At 39.4% G+C, this 18,602-nt stretch overlaps 2 protein-coding genes across 3 annotated transcripts in view; both read right to left on the reverse strand.

Annotated features, from left to right (window-relative positions):
- On the reverse strand, positions 1-6,142 carry CNTF (ciliary neurotrophic factor). Its single transcript, XM_060105540.1, has 2 exons — positions 4,294-6,142; positions 1-3,048 (listed from the first exon to the last, which is right to left on the reverse strand). Exons 1-2 carry the CDS (start codon positions 4,405-4,407, stop codon positions 2,560-2,562), a joined length of 603 nt encoding a protein of 200 aa, XP_059961523.1. The 5' UTR covers positions 4,408-6,142; the 3' UTR covers positions 1-2,559.
- An 80-nt stretch (positions 6,143-6,222) lies between these two features.
- The window catches only part of ZFP91 (ZFP91 zinc finger protein, atypical E3 ubiquitin ligase), a 35,761-nt gene continuing 23,381 nt past the window's right edge, over positions 6,223-18,602 (reverse strand). The window contains exons 3-11 of one of the 2 annotated variants that reach the window (XM_060105536.1): positions 17,752-17,961; positions 17,460-17,496; positions 16,988-17,089; positions 15,937-16,071; positions 15,102-15,152; positions 14,599-14,677; positions 12,943-13,057; positions 10,414-10,513; positions 6,223-10,056 (exon numbers count right to left, since the gene is read on the reverse strand). In XM_060105536.1, coding sequence (XP_059961519.1) covers positions 9,546-10,056; positions 10,414-10,513; positions 12,943-13,057; positions 14,599-14,677; positions 15,102-15,152; positions 15,937-16,071; positions 16,988-17,089; positions 17,460-17,496; positions 17,752-17,961 — 1,340 coding nt within the window. In that variant the 3' untranslated portion in view covers positions 6,223-9,545. Of the gene's footprint in view, positions 10,057-10,413; positions 10,514-12,942; positions 13,058-14,598; positions 14,678-15,101; positions 15,153-15,936; positions 16,072-16,987; positions 17,093-17,459; positions 17,497-17,751; positions 17,962-18,602 lie in introns of both variants that reach the window. The other variant, XM_060105535.1, reaches the window with a different exon arrangement.

Raw genomic sequence — 18,602 nt, forward strand, 5'->3', positions numbered from 1 at the left:
AACCTGATTGTCTTAAAGTCAATTTTATTCCACGCTTGGACTTTCAGTTTGTGCTAATTTGCAAGTCTTTTCCAAATTATCCTCGTAAATCAATGCATGAAGTATTTATCAACTCTCATACATACAATTCCTTGACAGATTCAGGAGAACTGAATCTCTCCCCATAGAGAGGACTTTTCTGGAGGGAGTGGGATAGAGGAATCCCCTTTATGAAATAAGAGTTAGGGGATGGGAACTAAATTTATGCCTTTTAAGACCTTATTAATATATAGAGTTATATGTGTATGGCCTATTGTCAGTCACTTATTCAGTTTGTTTCATCCATTTTAGATGAGCATGATGCAAAGTCTACAAACTCAGAGCCACACGCTTATGTCTTTGTTATTATGGCTAAGATCCCACATGCCGCAGAGCAACTAAACCCGTGCGCCACAACCACTGAATCCCGCGCACCTAGAACCCGTGCTCCGCAACAAGAGAAGCCACCGCAATGAGAAGCCCACGCACCGCAATGAAGACACAACATAGCCAAAAATAAAATAAATATAACAAATGTATTAAAAAAAATTTGAGTCACGCCATTCTTCATTAAATAAAAAAGCCAAAAAGTACTGTACAGATAAATCTAAGCGCTTCACATTAATAAGCAAGTATTTTACCAATCAAAATACTGCTCTTAAGCACAAGAAACAATTTAAACAAGGAAAAGCTCGAATGAAAAAAGCCTCTATGCATTCACTGCAAAATTTTATACCATTACCAAAATTACAAACAAAACAAAATGATAAACTTCTAGTGGTAGTGGACCCAAATGTTTATTATTGCCTCATTTTCTTCTAACCAGGCAACTCTTCTCTATTTCTCCCCTCATGACTTTTATCTTTGTTTGGTACTCAGCCAACCTCTGATGAACTCCTCCCTATTTCTGGCCCTCACTGATCTCCTTCAACTCCACACCGCTTAAACCCATCTTACGATTCAGGTCCATCAATAGTATTGATCTCCTGTATGCCTACAACCGTTTCCACAGATGCATCCTGGGGAGCAGGGCCGGACCTCCCCTGTATTGCCACCGTGCCTCACCCAGAGTCCTCTCAGAATATTGACTTCATGGAGTTTTGGACATAAACCCAGGTAGGAAAGGACACAAGCTATGGCAGCTAGCCCCCTCTGACTCATGGTCCTTTTAAGAATACAGCAGCCTCAAATACGTGAACCAAATTGATTTGGGCCCCCCACCCAAGATCTTGAGTTTGAATTAATTGGTAGTGTGAAATAAATGATACACCTGAGAACTTCTGGATTCCCATTTGCACCACGAGTTCATAGGCCTGACTGTAAATGACCTTTTACATTAATGCCCACATTTACTAGTTGGTGCTTTTCATACCGTTTCTCTCAAGAACATTAAATGCAGAACTGTGCCCTTTGTTCTGAAGTATGGAGGCTTTGCCCTATATTGTTTCAGAATCACTAGCATTCCCACTGGGAACAGAGTGCGCCTCATTCTCTGCTCATGACTAAGTCCAGAGACTCTGTCTGGTGAGGGAGTTCTGTGACTTTTTAACCTGAGCAGTATTTTACCCATTGTCCATGAATGCCCGGGTTACAGTGCCTGTATCACTGCATTGCTGATTACAATAAATGTGAGGTAACTTGGTATAAGCTGTCCCCAACCCCAAACTCAAGAACATCAGTGGATACTTGAAAGCAAGCTGTATGACTGCACACTCCCAGCTTCCAAAGTTCAAAAGTCTGGTGGACTAATCTTAAGATCTCCACTACTCTCTTCTTTGCCAAATACGGGCAACAAATACTGCCTTTAACACTATCAGGACATAGTTGGGGGTTGCTTTTTCAGTGCTGGGGATAGATTACATGGATACATTTTCCAACCCTGTGCAGCAAAGAGGTGCAGTGATAGAGGTTCATAATCAGGCCCTTAAAGCGAAGGGCACTAGGCTTTGGAATGAGAAAGATCAGGGTGCCATTTGCTAGATGGGTAACCTTGAACGAGTTATAAATTTCTGTGAGCCTGTTTTTCATCTGCCAAATGGAAATAAAACCACCTCCCTCAGCAGGGTTGTGAAAATTATGATATACATAAAACTCCTGACATATTGCTTTAATATAGTACTCAAAAAATGTTAGTTACTGTTTTTATTATGCAAGAGTTTGAATTGACTAGAGTCGATGATTTTTAATTCACTATTTCAGTCTTCTCAGAAGAGTCATCCAGGACTAAAGTTAAAAGTATATGTGAGGCTGTTAAATTCCTGTAAAGGTTATTTAGTGGGTAGGAAAGATCACAGCACTGAGGTGGAAGGATGTTGTCCCTGCCCCCGCTCCGTTATGGCCCCAACACACGCACACACACTCACACATCCCTCCCCCCCCAGACTAAACCTGTACACCCATTTGTCCATGTCTCCAACCCTAGCTGATGAAAATGCCTGTGGTTTTAAAGGTTTTCAAAAATTAGAATGGGAAAGTGAGGCCTCAGAAAACTATATATATGCCACTAGAGGAGAAAGCAAGTAAGAGAGAGAGGGGTAACTGCTACATTTTCTTGTCCTTAGCAGTATAATGGCTCCCACGTCCTGGGATCCCAGTTTGACAAGATGAAATGACTCGAAGGTCATGGACGGACCTCACTGTCCACTGTGAAAGCTCTTGCAGCACCTTTAGGCCCCACAGCTTCTTCTCAAAGAGACCACCATCTCCAACAATAAGGGGCATCCCATCAGCCTCACTGGAAGGGATCTTGTGTTCCAGGAGCACCATTAATTCTTCCAGCTGGTAAGCAAAGGCAGAGACTTGGAGGAGAATGGTATGTATTGCTTGATGGAAGTCATCTTCAGCTGGAGTAAAATGCACCCGCTGGTCTTCTAACAACCTGGCCAACATAACATGGAAGGTACGATACGCTTGGAGGTTCTCTTGGAGTCGCTCTGCCTCACTAAGCTCACTCCACCGATCAGTGCTTGCCACTGGCACACCCGGCACAGAGTCCAGGTTTATGTTCTCGTTCAGACCTTGGTGCTTCACCTGGTCAAGGATACAGAAAAACTTCACATCTTCTGTAATCACTCCACCATTCTCACTTAATCTCTAAATCTCATATAAAATCCTATTCACTTCCCTGGTCAAGGATCCAAATTGTAAAGAAAATAGAGTCTAGATGAGGAACTCTCCATTTGGGAACCTTGACTGACTTTAGGAAGAACCTATCCTCCCAGAAATTATACGTACTGCTTTGACTACCTGTTCATTTTTCTTGGGACAATGTGCAGCTTTCACTAGGTTCCAAAGGTGGAAAACCACTGACTGGTCTAGAATAATTTTTCTTCCCACTTGACACTCCCTCCTGGCAACTGGAGTATTATAATCATACTGGAGTTTAAGTATTTTAAATATACCTGAAGACACGGGCCACACCTAAGCTCTAAAATATAGGCATCGTAGAATTTTTCTAACAGCTTTCTCCATTGCCCACTGTCAATGGTGAGGACAGTCCTTTATTAGAGGAGTCAATGGCAATTATTTTTTAACAAATTGGTATTTCAAAGAATCTGATTTCTGACTGCTGGAGTTTTATGAAGATAAACCAATACTCAGAGAACCTAAATTCAGAACTCTCCACGGGGGCCTGGAGTGTTTCCACAGCAGGCCTTAGATGAAGACCGAGGGGGATCTTCCTCTATCAGAAAACCTGAGATCCATGGTTAGCTCCCTAAGAATAGGACACTTCCCCAGGTCCCCAGTGATTCTTCTATGAGATTTTTTTGATAGTGTAGGTGACCTTTCTATTTAGACACAGGAACACTTTTTATTGTATAGGGTGGCTAATAATGTAATAGGAGAAACTGGTTGGTTTATACTGTTCTTCTCCCAATCCTATAAACCTAACTCCATCTTTCGTTTCTAAGTTCAAAAAATCAGAACAATGTACATGAAGAACCCAAGCTTAGAGGCCTCATGATTAATCTATTCTGGCAGAATTCAGACAAGTAATCAAATTAGGAACAGCCTCCAGGACATAAAGCCAATTCTACATAGAACCCCATGTATATTTTCTTATTCAAGGAACATGTCTCCTGAATAGCCTAGAGAAAGAAAAGGTCATATGACTTTCCTTAAGGGAAGGGGCCATGTCAATTGACAGGTGCCCAATATATAAATGACTATATGATTAGGGCTTTTGTAACTGATAACGGGGCTGGAATATGATGGTTAAGGGCTGGATCAGAAGAGATGAAGTGAAAATAGACGACAGCAAAATAGGCAACTTACATAAGATTCCATAAGAGCAGTCAGGTCTGAACGGATCTTCCTTGCTAGCCAGACAGAGCGGCTACAGAGGTCCCGGCGGTGAGGGGTCAGCGGTGAATGCTCTGTGAAAGCCATCCCCTAACTCAACTGTCCCGGAAAATAAGTGAGCTGGGTTTGTTTCTGTCTATACTGGTCCAAATAAGAAATGTGACTCTCGGGCTAAATCCACTGGGCATTTCCCTACTAATGGAATTCGGCACCCCCCCACCCCCACCCCGCCTGACTCAGAGGTGGCAGCAAATTCCTGGCTGTGGATTTCTGCGCCTGTGGAATCAAAGGCCCCTTTTCACTCAGCTTTCTGTCCTGCAGCGTCTGCCTCCAATTCTCTCCTCCACTCAGGGCCTAGTGTACTTGCTTTCATGTCATTGTTTTCCTTTTGCACTTGGCGACAAGGTCATTATCACACTGATCCTCATGACACCCCTGCCTGATGGAATCTATTTATATACACTTATAATCAGTTCATTTTATTATCACCCTCCCTGTGCTCCCCATGTCCTTTTCTTTCTTGGCCTGGTAAATTATTCAATAATATTAAGGTATTATTATTGATACAGCTGCCATTCATTAAGCATCTACCCTAGGCCAGACACTGCTAACGGCTTTAAAGCCTTTATTTGATCTTTAGAATAATTCTACAAGATAGTTTCCTCATTTTACATAAGAAATGGAGGCTTAAAGAAATTAAATAATGTGCACAAAATCCAATAACTAGGTTCAAAATTTAAATATAGGTCTTTGATTCTAGAACTGTTCCTCCCACTGAGTTTCCAATATCATTCTTTAGGTAGTTCATATTTTGTTCCAAGACACAAAGTTTACATGAAATAGATCCTGTAAAAATACAGCATTTTTTTCACTCCCATCCTTTTGCTGAGTATTTAAAGTTAAATTTACCCTTGATTAAAAATCAGCTAAGGAAGCATCTGTAATCTCAATCATGGTGCCTTCCTTGTAGCTATAGGATAAGGAAGGTAGTTTTAGGCCTGTTCTCTTCCAAAGGACAGGAAACACCCAACCCTGACTTGGTAACATTTCTGAGGCAGTCTCACTCAAGTGACAACATGCTTTTCTTTTTCTTCCTTATCCCAGTCATACCACATTGCTTCTTAACAAAATAAGAGAATGAGCTGGACTGTGAAATGAAGGCAGAGTTTAAAAGCACTTGGAGAGTTGTTGTTCTATTGCATTTAACTCTGTAGGTTAGAGGACGATACCAATTGGGTAAGAGTTACAAGTTTCATCCCCAAATGAATCAGTTTTCACTATTTTGTATCATGGACATTACCTCTAAACTGAAACACATGCCTTCTCAGGGGGAAATTTCCATACATAAACAATAATCAAGGGACATAGGGGAGAAAGAAATGAGGCCGGGGTGGCTGTCACAGTAGGCTTTTTAAGGTAGGAGGATTTTTTTTTTTTTTTTTTAACTTTGTATGGACATTGAGTTTTGTGAAGAAGCACCGATATTAAATGCTATCAAGGTTTTGTCATCATCAGAGCAAAATTAACCCCACAGCTTCCCTAACGTTCTCTTTACTAGATTAAGAATCCACCTTTCCTAAGGTTGAAACACGGAAAGGATTTCCAACTTTGTCAAATGATCATAGAATCATATGGCATCTCAGCATTAGAAATCAAGAACTGAACTAAGTCAAAAGCTAACTACCTGATTCTCAACAAGAGCAAACAACAGTATCTGCCACATAAAACCTGCTCTGAGGGCACTTGTTTTTCTTATTTGGCAGCATCAATTATTTCACCCCAGGATAACTGCAACTCAGTACAACCAAGGAAGACCAGTTGCTTCCATGAAGACAACTTTTATTTTTCTTCTTTACATATTTATTTTGGATATGCCTTACCTAGATTAAGAGAAAACAAGGATTTGAAAAGCAGAGTATCCCTTTTATTATAATTTCTTTTTACATAACCTTTTCAACCTAGATTCAGGTAACTACCTGTCTCTCCCACCAAAGGAGAAGGGTCCTGCATATTACAACAGGCAAAAAAGGCTTCTAGGAAATAAAATATTTTAAACTGATTCATTACAATTTTTCAATTTTCTTGAGTACACTGGAAAGTGGGAAAAAGACAGAGGAGGGAAAAATGGTGCTTCGAACAGCCAGACTGTAATAACCTTAGTTAGGTTTAGTACACTCTTTATATTTTTTTCTCCAAACAGGTTCTAAGGAAGTTCAAGTGCTCTATGTGAATGCTTTTCCATACCTCAATGTATCTATTTTTCACTCCCAGTAATCTTGGCCAGTGTTTATCTAAATTCTCTGAAGCATATTAAGTCTCAATTTTGCAAAATAACCCTGGGCAACCACAAACAAGGGGAAAGATGTATTTCTACAAGATGTATTTCTGTATCTTGTAGAAATAATATTTGTATCAAGTACATTTTCAGAATTTAGAATCGCTGACTCAAGATGGAGAATATGCTGTGGGAAGAGTTATTAAAAAGGTAGCAGAATTCGATTAAGAGTAGGAAATGTAGAATTTTAAGAGTTCCTTAGAAGGACAATGAAGTAAACGTATGAGGAGCAGAAAGGAAAAGGGAAAATAATCTAGTATAAGATAGTTTACTTTAACCAACTCTTTACTTTGCTAGCACCCCTTTTCTCAAAAGGAAAAAATCTTAAGTCCATGAAAATTATTTTAAAATTTATCGCAAACTGCTATAACTTATTGAAGCAAATTACAGGCAAATGAAGATGAGTAAAAAAGGGAGAAAGGAGAAAGTTTCTAATTATGAGAACTAACTAGCTGCTTTTGGTGGGGAGGAGTGCGACACAGGGAAGAATATATTTTCCCTCTATCTCATAAAGTTTTTTTTTTTTTTTAATGCAGTTTGCTTTTGTGTAGGTGGCTAAAACATCTGATGACTAACAACTGCAAATGTAATTTATGGAAACAAAGGATAAGATAAATGTGACGAAGACAGAAAGCAAGGTGGGGTATAGATGCTAGCTAGTGAAACAGTACAAAATGGACTTAATACAGGAGTGGAACTTTGCTATAGACCCATCCAGTCAATCTTATATTTTCAAATTTACTCAACATACCAAAGTCAACTCCAAATCCTTACTGTGGGCAGGAAAGCATACTCTATATCCCTCCTAACCTTGTTCCATTTTCTACCCTCACACTGAAGGGGATGGCAAATCTGCAACACCGAAAAGAAACAACAGTACATTTAAGACTGCTCACTGTAGGTGTTTCACTCCCTATTCCCTGGCATCCCAAGCACTGACACCAGTGGGTGTAAAGTAAGCCTCTTTCAGAGACGACGTTTTGTTACCCTTCTTTTTGGGGAAAAAAAAATCAAGAGAAAACTGATAAACTTTGTAGTTTTAGTGTTTGTGAAAAACAAGCTGCTCCTTATTTTGTTCTCAGCAAAACTTCATTCTTTCCAACAGCCGTCACACATTTCTGACAAACAATAGGGCAAGCCTTTAATTCCAGTTTCTGAGGTACGTAGGATAGACTGCCCTTCTAATTCTCTAAAAATGAGCCAAAATATGTTTTTAGTCTTCTGGAAGTTATGAAGTTGTACAAAACTCTCTCCCCCACGGACAGCAGTAAGTAATCCACCCCATGAAAATCCCTACCTCGAGGGAAATAATTCCTACAATTTCAGGTGAAAGCCAAAGCATTATACAGATTATTAACTTTGTTGAGGCCTTTCTTCTTCTGAAGTGTTATTAAAAGGGAAACAAAACAGAGCAATTTTCTTTTACTTACAACTGTATGACTCAGACTATTCCTTCACTGATGGCAGTGTCCTTCACTAATTGGGAGCGGGAATGAACCAATGATAAAGCAAGCAAAGCAAAGCAAAGCAAAGCAAAAGCAAAAGCAAAAGCAAAAGGAAAAGCAAAGCAAGGGGCCAGAGCTGGGATAATAGGGAGGTCTGTATAAAGAAATGATGGGGACAAAAAAGAAAATCAACAAATTCACAAGAGAAAACCTTTTATCTGTAATTCAGACCCTGAACAACCTTCCTGACCCCCTCAAAATTCCTAAATCTTGATGCTCTAAAAACTCAGACCACTAATTACCACAAATCTAACATACTTCCTTAAAGAGGTTTCCGGAAAAGCACTAGGCTACTGTAGTGATTTTGTTAGTGCTGAGGACCAGCTTTCTTTAAAGGCCACTAGAAAGCTATGATTTTAGAGGCTGGCTGTGCTTCTTCAACCCTATATCTTGCCTTCTACAAGTACCTCTTATGCGAAGGACCCCATGTCAGAATAATCTAATCTCTCCCAGCCCCACAAAATATAGCGACCAAAAAAAAAAAAAAAAAAGGAGAAATCAGACTTTGTTAATAAATAAGGAATCTCTGGTTCCACAACACAAAAACACACATGTTCAAAGTGCAAATTTCTGCCACTAGTCTGGGACTTTTCTGTCTCACTGATATAGAACCCTGTCTTATGGTCAGAGAGACCATGTAGACGGTAGCTCCCTCCCTGTTGGGAGCCTGCTTGCAAAGCAAGTGAGCACCACTGAGAACCTTATGGAGGTGTTGGGAGGGGGACTGAGGAAGGTGATGAGGTGAAGAGGCAGGAGGTGGTCCCCATGTATCCTTCCTTTCCTAAACCCAGGGGGAATGGAGGGAAAGGGGGTGAGAGATGTGTGCTGTTTTAACAGCTCACCCTGCTAAGGGGCCCTAAAGTGCCAAGTCAAGCTGCCAGCCTCCAGAGATTAGAATTACATGATACTTTGAAGATAAATGTGCTGCAGGGGATAGAAGCCAGAACCATAGGGAAGCAGTAGAGGAGGAGAAGGGGTTTAGAGAATATTAATATATTATTAAGAGTTAAAAGCTGATCCAGAGCACATCATAGTTACAGGCTGAAAAGGGGGATCTGCTGATGAGCAGGAAGTCTGCCTGGCTGGAACTGAGTATAAGAATAACCGTTACTTTAAGAGCTGCTGCTGCTTTTTCTTTGTCTAGCTTTCTGGTAAAGGCAACATCAATTTTATAAACGGGACAACAGAGGGAGAAGAGGGGATGTGTGTGTGTGTGTGTGTGTGTGTGCGCGTGTGTGTGCGCACGTGTGCTGTGATCCACAATGGAAAGAGCAGGCCCTTCAGTTATTTTACTAGATTTTAAATGCTTAAAATTTTTTTTTTGTCCTTTTTGTCTTTTAAATACAAAGTCTCAGCTGTCCCAGTGCCCCAAGTCTTCCCTTCCTCTAAGGTCCAGTAGAGTCTGAATCTTCAATCAGAACCTCTGTGGTAGCACCGAGTATATCCGAGTTCATGACCAGCCCTTCAGTGCCCCCACTGCTGCCACTTCCCACAAAGATCTTCCCATCAGCCATCAGGCTCACCCGTTCCGTCCCACTACAATATGACTTTGACATCCCTTCAGCTTCTAGCAGGAGGCACTCTCCAGAGGTGGAGTTTCCCAAGGGCTCAGGAAGAAGAGGAAGACCCTGACCGTCTGCAGGTTGTGTCAGGGACTCTGGATTAGTGCCCAAGATATCTGTGCTGGTGATGAGGGCGCCTGCATTGGCAGCCAGAGCCTCGGCAATCAGCACCTCAGGGTGGCTTTTTGCTTTGTGAGCCACTACGCTGTCCTTCTTCTCAAATTTTTTGCCACAGATATTGCAAGAAAACTGGTAGAAGGAGTCTGCATCGTGCTTCTTCATGTGCCAATTAAGGGATGCCTTTTGCCGACAAGTAAATCCACAGATCTCGCATCTAAGGAGAGTGAAAAAGGAAATGGCTGATCAAATAGAGGAATAAAGAAACCTCTCATTTAGCGTCAGGGTGAGAATTTAGAGGTCACATTTATAAGCAACAGTCAGTAATATATACTTCATGTGAAAGATTAGGAAAAGTTAATAGATAGAAAACTAATCTGATTTTTTCCCGTTTGTTTGAAAAAGAGGAAAATAAAAGAAAAACGTGACTAAGTAGCTCCCCTAATCAATACCCACTCTTTAATTTGGTAAAAGTAAAATAGCAGTGCCAGCTGAAATGTCTGTAAAGGGTCTAACCCTCAAGTGGGGTATAGGCACTTAGACCCCAGATGTTCACCAGTAAATAAGTACTCACTGTAATGGCTTCTCGCCAGTGTGAATCATCCGGTGCACTGCCAGATTGTGGGAACTCTTGAAGGCTCGAGCACAGTATTCACAGATATAATCTCGTTGATCTAAGAAGAAAAATAATGTGGTTATTTAGTGTTCCATTTAGAATCCGTCTTAAGTATTATTTCCTAACTTACAACAAGTAAGCAGATGATCAGGCAGGTGAATTTCGAGGAAAAGCAATACTGTTTTTAATGTATAACCACTTTGGATAAACAAAACTTTAAATAATATCATTTTTATCTCTTTTTAGTCCATTCATTCAGTAGCATATGAACCTATTTTAAAAAACAAAAATAGGGCTTCCCTGGTGGCGCAGTGGTTGAGAGTCCGCCTGCCGATGCAGGGGACGCGGGTTCGTGCCCTGATCTGGGAGGATCCCACATGCCGCGGAGTGGCTGGGCCCGTGAGCCATGGCCGCTGGGCCTGCGCGTCCGGAGCCTGTGCTCCGCGACGGGAGAGGCCACAACAGTGAGAGGCCCACATACCGCAAAAAAAAATAAAAAATAAATAAAAAATAAAAAACACAGCTAGACAGAAATATGAGAACTGGAATCCTAATCTCAATTTTACCAGTAATCCAGACCTTGGATAAATTGGTTAGCAAGTAAACAACTATATTTTACACAGCTTTTATTCTTAAAACAGCTTTTTTCACAGACTGTGAAAGCTGAATGCTTACATATAAAGAATCTGGCGTTCAACAACAACAACAAAAGAAGCTGGCATTCCCTAAAGAAAAGTGACCCACATATAAAGTGCTACTCATATCTTCTATTTCACATTTTTTTAAACGTTACCCAAGATAAACAATTTAAACTTCTCTCAAAAATTCTATGGGGCAAAGGAACACTGGACTTAATTTCTTATCAACTGGTTGGGGAGAAATTTGACAAACAGATGCTCAACATACATTTGTTGAATAAATGGCCACTACCCATTTTCTATGCCTTTCACTTAAAAATTACTAGAAATAGTCACAGTAAAAACACAAGGATAAGTTAAAAGGCAAACAGTATCCAATTTAATCTTACATTCCATCCCAAACAGTTCTAAAACCAAGTGTGGGAGAAGAGTCAAGTTTTTCTCAAACTTGAATGTACTGAGAACTCACCTGGGGATCTTATTAGATGCAGATGCTGATTCAGTTGGTCTAAGGCAAGGCCTGAGATTCTCCATCTCTAAATGGAGCTAAAGTGATGCCAATGTTTGCTGGCCTATGTTCTACATAATGAGTGGTAGGGTCTAAAAATGCATACTTCTAACTCAGGGACAATTTCTTAGTATCTCTCAGGTCTTGTTCACTTTTCCAGCTCCACAGTCGCATGACAAACCCATGTGGGGCATTCCACTTGCTTAAATAAATTATATTTTCAAGGGAGCCAGTAAACACTAATTTGGAAAAGGAAAACTCTCTAACACTGACATCATAAAACTGTATCAACCAAATATAAATATCTAGAATGGACTGAATTTCTAAAACACTGTTTGTCATAGTAGGCTTATAATATTTAACTAAAACAGTCTAAACTGGTTTTCAGAAATTACTCTTCTATAGGATAAAACAGTGTAGCAGGGAGAAGGAGTGGAGAAATGGCAGCTTCTATCAAGAAACAGTGGAGACAGCATACTCTCTGAAGAAACATAGTGTAATGCAAAGACAGTAGACTTTGGAGTGATTAAGACCTGAGTTTAAATTGTGGTGCTATCATGTGCCCGGCCCTGTGCAGTAAACAGCACTTTATAGGTTATCTCACTTCATCCTTGTAATAACTCAGTGTTATTGGTAACATTATTAGCTTTATTTTACAAATGAGGAAAAGTGAGAAGAAATTAAGTAACGTTCCTAAGTCACACATTTAGTAAATGATGGAAAGGGTATATATATGACACTGACCATATGACCTTGTGCAAGAGACATGAAATCTCTGCTACTGGAATTCCTAGTCTTACCCTCCAAGGATTATTAAGAATATAACATATAACAAATAATCAAGTGTCTGGCATGTGCTCAATTACCACTAATACCCAGCCCAATTTGTTCCTATTAGCTACACTGCACTGAGACTGTCAAGTGGATAAAATGAATGAGGTCTGAATCCATTCTATAACATGTATTACAAAGACATTCAGTTTCTCTTTTTGAGTCAATAGCTCCGACAGGAGGTTACATGTGAATTCAGTAGCTAGCCTTTACGATTCCAACAGGAGCAGAAGTCGGGAGCTTCTCAGTAGGTAACATGAACTCTGAGCAGACCTCCTTCCCGTTTCAGCTTTCTCCACATACTCCTCATTTTCAGTCCAGGTAGTTACTACGAGTATCTATTTACCTGAGGCAGAATTAGAAAACCCCAGTTCTGCTAAAAACTAGCTGTGTGACCACAGGCAAGTTACCTAATGTTGCTCAGACTCTGGTTTCTTAGCTGTAAAACAAACTTGGTGATGCTGAATCAGTGAATTTAGCTACTTGATAAACATTTTATTAAAAAAATACCTGTATGATGTTTGGCATGTCGTAGAAGTTGCTTCTGGAGCCTGAAGAGTCGCCCACAGGAGGGATGGGGACATACGTATTTCTTCTTCAGCAAATGCTGATATTTAATGTGGTGCTAAAACAGTAAAAGAAAGTGAAGGGGGATAAAAATTAAGGATTCCAGAAAGCTTAGCTTAGCTCATTCCTTTGCTAAGTCAAAAGTGCTGAAGGAAAACCAAATACTCTGTATATGAATAGGAACCAGTATAATAAAATGATTACAGGGCTTCCCTGGTGGCGCAGTGGTTGAGAGTCCGCCTGCCGATGCAGGAGACACGGGTTCGTGCCCCGGTCCGGGAAGATCCCACATGCCGCGGAGCGGCTGGGCCCGTGAGCCATGGACACTGAGCCTGCGCGTCCGGAGCCTGTGCTCCGCAACGGGAGACACCACAGCAGTGAGAGGCCCGCGTACAGCAAAAAAAAAAAAAAAAAAAAAAAGATTACGAACATAGGCTACAGAAACAGATAGATGGTGATTCCAGTCTGGGTCTGTCATTCACTAGCGGCATGATCTTAGAATATTAATACTTCCATATGGAAGTATTATATGGAGGTAATGATAACTGTGTTGTAGTGTTGTTGTGGGAATACAGAGATCATATATTGTACGGTGCTTAGTGCAGCAAATAGTACATGACAAAAGAAGCGTAGCTATCATTATTATAATAGAACCAGAATCAGAAAGTAAGGCCTTAGTCTTATGTTATACTTGCTGCTAAATAAAGATCAAACACTTCTTAAGCTTTAGTAATTAGTATTTCACCTTCATGGTTTCTGCCAGACCTAAGTACAAGCTGTATCTTTACTCATTAAAAAAAATATGGGACTTCCCTGGTGGCACAGTGGTTAAGAATCCGCCTGCCAATGCAGGGGACACGGGTTCGAGTTCTGGTCCAGGAAGATCCCACATGCCATGGAGCAACTAAGCCCATGCACCACAACTACTGAGCCTGTGCTCTAGAGCCCGCGAGCCACAACTACTGAAGCCCGCACGCCTAGAACCCATGCTCCGCAACAAGAGAAGCCACCGCACCACAACAAAGAGTAGCCCCCGCTCGCCACAACTAGAGAAAACTCGCACGCAGCAACGAAGACCCAAAGCAGCCAAAAATAAAATAAAAAATAAAAAATTTAAAATATGTAGAATGCACAGCAATTTATATAAAATTACTTTTTAAAAACCCTGCTCACTTAAAAAAACAAAAAACCTAAAAACTAAACATTTTAGAATTTATTCTAAATAGGATTCAAAAAGTCACTGGTTTTAGTTGCTAATTTTATTCTTTAAAAATACACATTAAAATAAAATCTGTTCCACTGTGTCTTGGTGTGTTGTTATGCAATCATTTCTTGTATCAGGAGTATTTACACCATGAAAAACACTGGAATATTCCAAGATCCCAAGGAAATATTTAAGCTCAGGTTCTAAATCACTTAAAAAAAAAAACAACAGAAACTCAACTGAAGTAATCTGATGTTTACAAAAAGATTTTCCTTGACATTACACATTTAATGAAAAAGCCTACACAAGTCCACAAATTGTAAACTCTCATGAAGAATGAGAACTGGTAATGGAACGTAACCTGCAAGGCTGCCTTATTTAACAACTTCACTGACCTGCAAATAGCGAGGGTGAGCAAGAACAGTTCCACATCCTTCCATCTCACAACGGACATACTGGATTGGAGGCTTTTTTCTATTAGCAATATGTAGGAGAAAAGTTAGCAACAGAAAAGAGGCAGTCTGCACAGTGGCCAAACTGCACTATAGGGAATAGGTATTTTACAGTATGAAGAATTAAAATCTCTAAGTTTATAGCTTGCACAGAATTTATGTTAGAAGTAACCAAAAATTGCCAGATGTTTAGAGTTTTTAAAAAAGAGCACAAAACAAACTAGTAACTCCCCAAAAGGCAAAGAAGTGTTAAAATTTTTAGAAATTTTAAGATCCTGCAATGGAAATAAAAACATAGTAACTCTGCATCAAGGACACTAATGAAGTTGCTTTTGTGAAATTTTTAACTAGCCATTCCCACAGGATAATTATGAGGGCTGAACATGTGAGTGAAGTGCCCACCACCAGAAAGAAGGCACAACACAGCATGAGTATAAATTACTCACCTCCTTTTGGGTAATCGTGGACTTTTGTCATCTTTTCGCCTTCTTCCTCTCCTATAATTAAAGAGCAGAGTAACTGTCCACATATTTCAGATTGAAGCTTATATAGTAAAGGAGAGCTGAGGACATACCCTCAAGACCAAAGAGCAGGTGGCAGAAACATAGGATAACCCAGAATACATAAAGCCAAAGATGTATCTGGCAAACCAAACAAAGATTTCACTCTGAAGCAATTTCACTCACAAATAAGTCTGCACCACAAGTTAAAATATATACCTTTCATAAACTACACATTTCTAATGGAAGATTTGGATAAACCTCAAGGTTACTACTTGAAGACTTGTTTCAGTGAAAACACTATCACTTATATTTAATCAATTTGAAAAGTAGAATAAACGAGTCTATTATCTAAAATCCCTAAGAACATAAACTATACTCTCCTTGCAATAGAGACAAAAGCCTACACACTTAAAAAAAGCTATTTCTGCAACAGGAAATAATTGCTAGCCAAAAGTTTTCACCTGATCAAGCTTATTTCATCATTTGCTTTATTGCCCCTCTTCTGAGGATACATATTTGCCATACTTTTCTTGCTACCTCTACCTCCTCGGCATCCCTATAGCTATTATTGTCCTACCCACTCAACTGAACGTCTCTTAAGTATTGCTTTGAATTAAACTTTTGAAGCTTTTGAGCAGAGTCTTTCCAATGAAATTGTCATCTGCTTGAGACAGCAATTATGTATATGTCAATATCATTCCTCACACTCCTACCCTTTTTCCACTAGTGGCTTGAAAATCTGTTAAATTTCCATTTTTTGTAGGAATTGCCTACTTACTTCCTAGGAGGCTCCTCATCTTCTCTAATTTCATTCTCTTCTTCTTTCACCTCTACCTCTACTTCCACTTTTATTTCTTTCTTCTCTTTCTCTTCTTTCACCTTCCCTGATTTTCTCCGTGGCTTTGGGGTTTCCCTGAAAATACAAATACATTTCAATACTGGTATCCAGCAAAGGACCCTTTCAAGGACAACTGTGACAAAAGGGTAAAGCCAGGAGTTATCAATGATTTATTATAAAATTATGCTCCTCAGGCTTCCCTGGTGGCACGGTGGTTAAGAATCGCCTGCCAATTCTGGTCCGGGAAGATCCCACATGCTGCAGAGCAACTAAGCCCGCGCGCCGCAACTACTGAAGCCCACACGCCTACAGCCCACGCTCCTCAACGAGAAGCCACCACAATGAGAAGCCCGTGCACCGTAACAAAGAGTAGCCCCTGCTCGCCACAACTAGAGGAAGCCCCCTCGCCACAACTAGAGAAAGCCCACGCACAGCAATGAAGACCCAACACAACCAAAAATAAATAAATTAAATAAATTTAAAAAAAAGAATATGTTCATAATATATAAAATGAATAAATGCAAAATTTAAAAAATTAAAAAATAAAATAAAATAAAATAAAATTATGCTCCTCAGTCCATGAAATGTGGTTTCTAGCCAGCTATTCCTCATATGTACATCATACATATATTTAGAGCCTATGAGACGACCCACCCCCTCCGCAAGCTAACAATGCCTTAGAATCAAATCCCACTATAGCTGTAAAGAGAAACAAAAGTAAAAAATTCTAAGTATTCAGGCAATTCATGATACCTTAAGATAAAACAGGCAGACATCATAATAATTTGAATATGATCAAAACAAAGGTCTATAAATGGAAGAGAGGGCAGTATGAGGGAGTAATAAGATAATGTTAGATTCGCAAAACAAGTGCATAATTAATTACTCATTTAAAATTAAGTCCATATCCATTAGTTTGGCAACAAGGTGAAATAAAAGCATGCAACAATGCTTTCCTAACTTATTTTTCACTGACAAATCTGAGACATACCTTTCTAAGTGGGGTTTGTAGGTCTCATCTCTTGGATCATCTTTGAATGGTATTTCTTCTTCACTGATCAACATCTCTTCTTCCTCCTCTTCCTCCTCATCACTGCTAAAAAGAAGCAAATAGAGATTAGAAATTCCAGCTGTACGAATTATATCTGACTTGATTTTATTCAGTAATTTATTTAGAGGTAGCTGAAGATTTACAGTAAGTTATCTAGGATTTTCATTCTTATGGTGTAGTTGGACTGCAATCTAGCTGCTTTATCCTAAAGAATAATAATTGGAACAAAAAATACATAAATCCTAGACATGCTATCACTTCATTAAATAAAGGCAAGGCAATGATAGCTCAGTGACACTAAGAGTTAAAAAACAATTGACAATTGTTTCAAGTAGAAAACAACTTCTGAGTCATGTGATATGAGTGACTGTGTTCTATGTCCCCAAGGGTTTAAATATGAAAAGTTTCTTACCTAATGCCACCTGGAGACTGATGCTCTTCTGCAACATCTAGAAAAAGTCCAAAACAAAACTTTATCTATGTAGGTATAAATATTTTCTCTCTGCAGCCAAGAGACTCAAACCAAATTACTGCCTAGGGTAATTATACAAAAGGAGAATTATCTGCAAAATATCAAAAAGGAATCCTTCCTATAACACCACACTTACCCCTGAAAGTTAAGCTGTTCTGGTAAATGTTCAACATTTCATTTAAAATCAACAGGCAACTGGTTATTAAATAACCATACTCTATATTCACTGTACCATAATCAAGCTGATCTGTATTTGGTTCTGACTTGCAGATGAGTTGCAATGAACCAGTCTTGGACCTAGAGCTTCGGGTGTTCTCTGTGTCACGATGCCGAGAGGCAGATGTCCTGGTACTGCTACGCCAGCCCCGGCTAGGCTTAGTTGCAGCAACGGAAACTTCCTGAGGGACGGTAGAACCTTCTTCCTCTTTCTCTTCCTTGGGATCTAAATGAAAACATACACCATTCTTTTAAAGTTTATAGTTAACCAATAACAATCTCTGTATATCTACTATTATAAATATAGTCAATGGAAAGATGATAAATGTTTTTTTCTCCCCCCCACCCGGGGTGGGGGAACCTCAGAATTTTACTGATATAATAGAAACAACAAGATGAGAGGAAAATTTGATAAAACTTGTCCTTATTGTCATCAGTCTAAAGAAAAAACTTTGTATGTTGCAAAGTAGTCATTTTACGTTTATAGTATATTTTATATACATACTAAAAAATAACGCTAAGAGAAATATACCTAAGATATAACCTTTTGTTCTATATTTTAACCTTTAGATCTAAGACAGAAGAAACTAAATTGAGTGAGTGGTCCCAAAAAGATGACCAGATCTACTATAAGAAAGAAGCATATGTCTAGACGATTTAATAATCAAATAACGCTTCAAGTAAGTACTGAAGGGGAATTCCATAAAGAGGAATTCCATGGTAGGAATGCCTTCCCTTGATTCTATTCAATAATTTTACTTAGTAAAAGTGAGCCTATATTGACCATGGAAGATCCTTTTAATAATCTCAGAATGGAAGTCCTTTCTAAGAATAGCATAGAATTTTAGGTCTTAAGACTGATACATC

This window comes from Mesoplodon densirostris, chromosome 7 (genome assembly GCF_025265405.1).
Source record: "Mesoplodon densirostris isolate mMesDen1 chromosome 7, mMesDen1 primary haplotype, whole genome shotgun sequence".
Lineage (NCBI taxonomy): Eukaryota > Metazoa > Chordata > Mammalia > Artiodactyla > Ziphiidae > Mesoplodon > Mesoplodon densirostris.

Bases quoted from the DNA above. Each gene is read 5' to 3' on its own strand.
- CNTF (XM_060105540.1), bottom strand. From the start codon at position 4,407: ATGGCTTTCACAGAGCATTCACCGCTGACCCCTCACCGCCGGGACCTC. The intron at 3,049-4,293 runs GTAAGTTGCCTA...ATCCTTGACCAG, and splicing joins CTGCTCTTATGGAATCTTAT to GTGAAGCACCAAGGTCTGAA.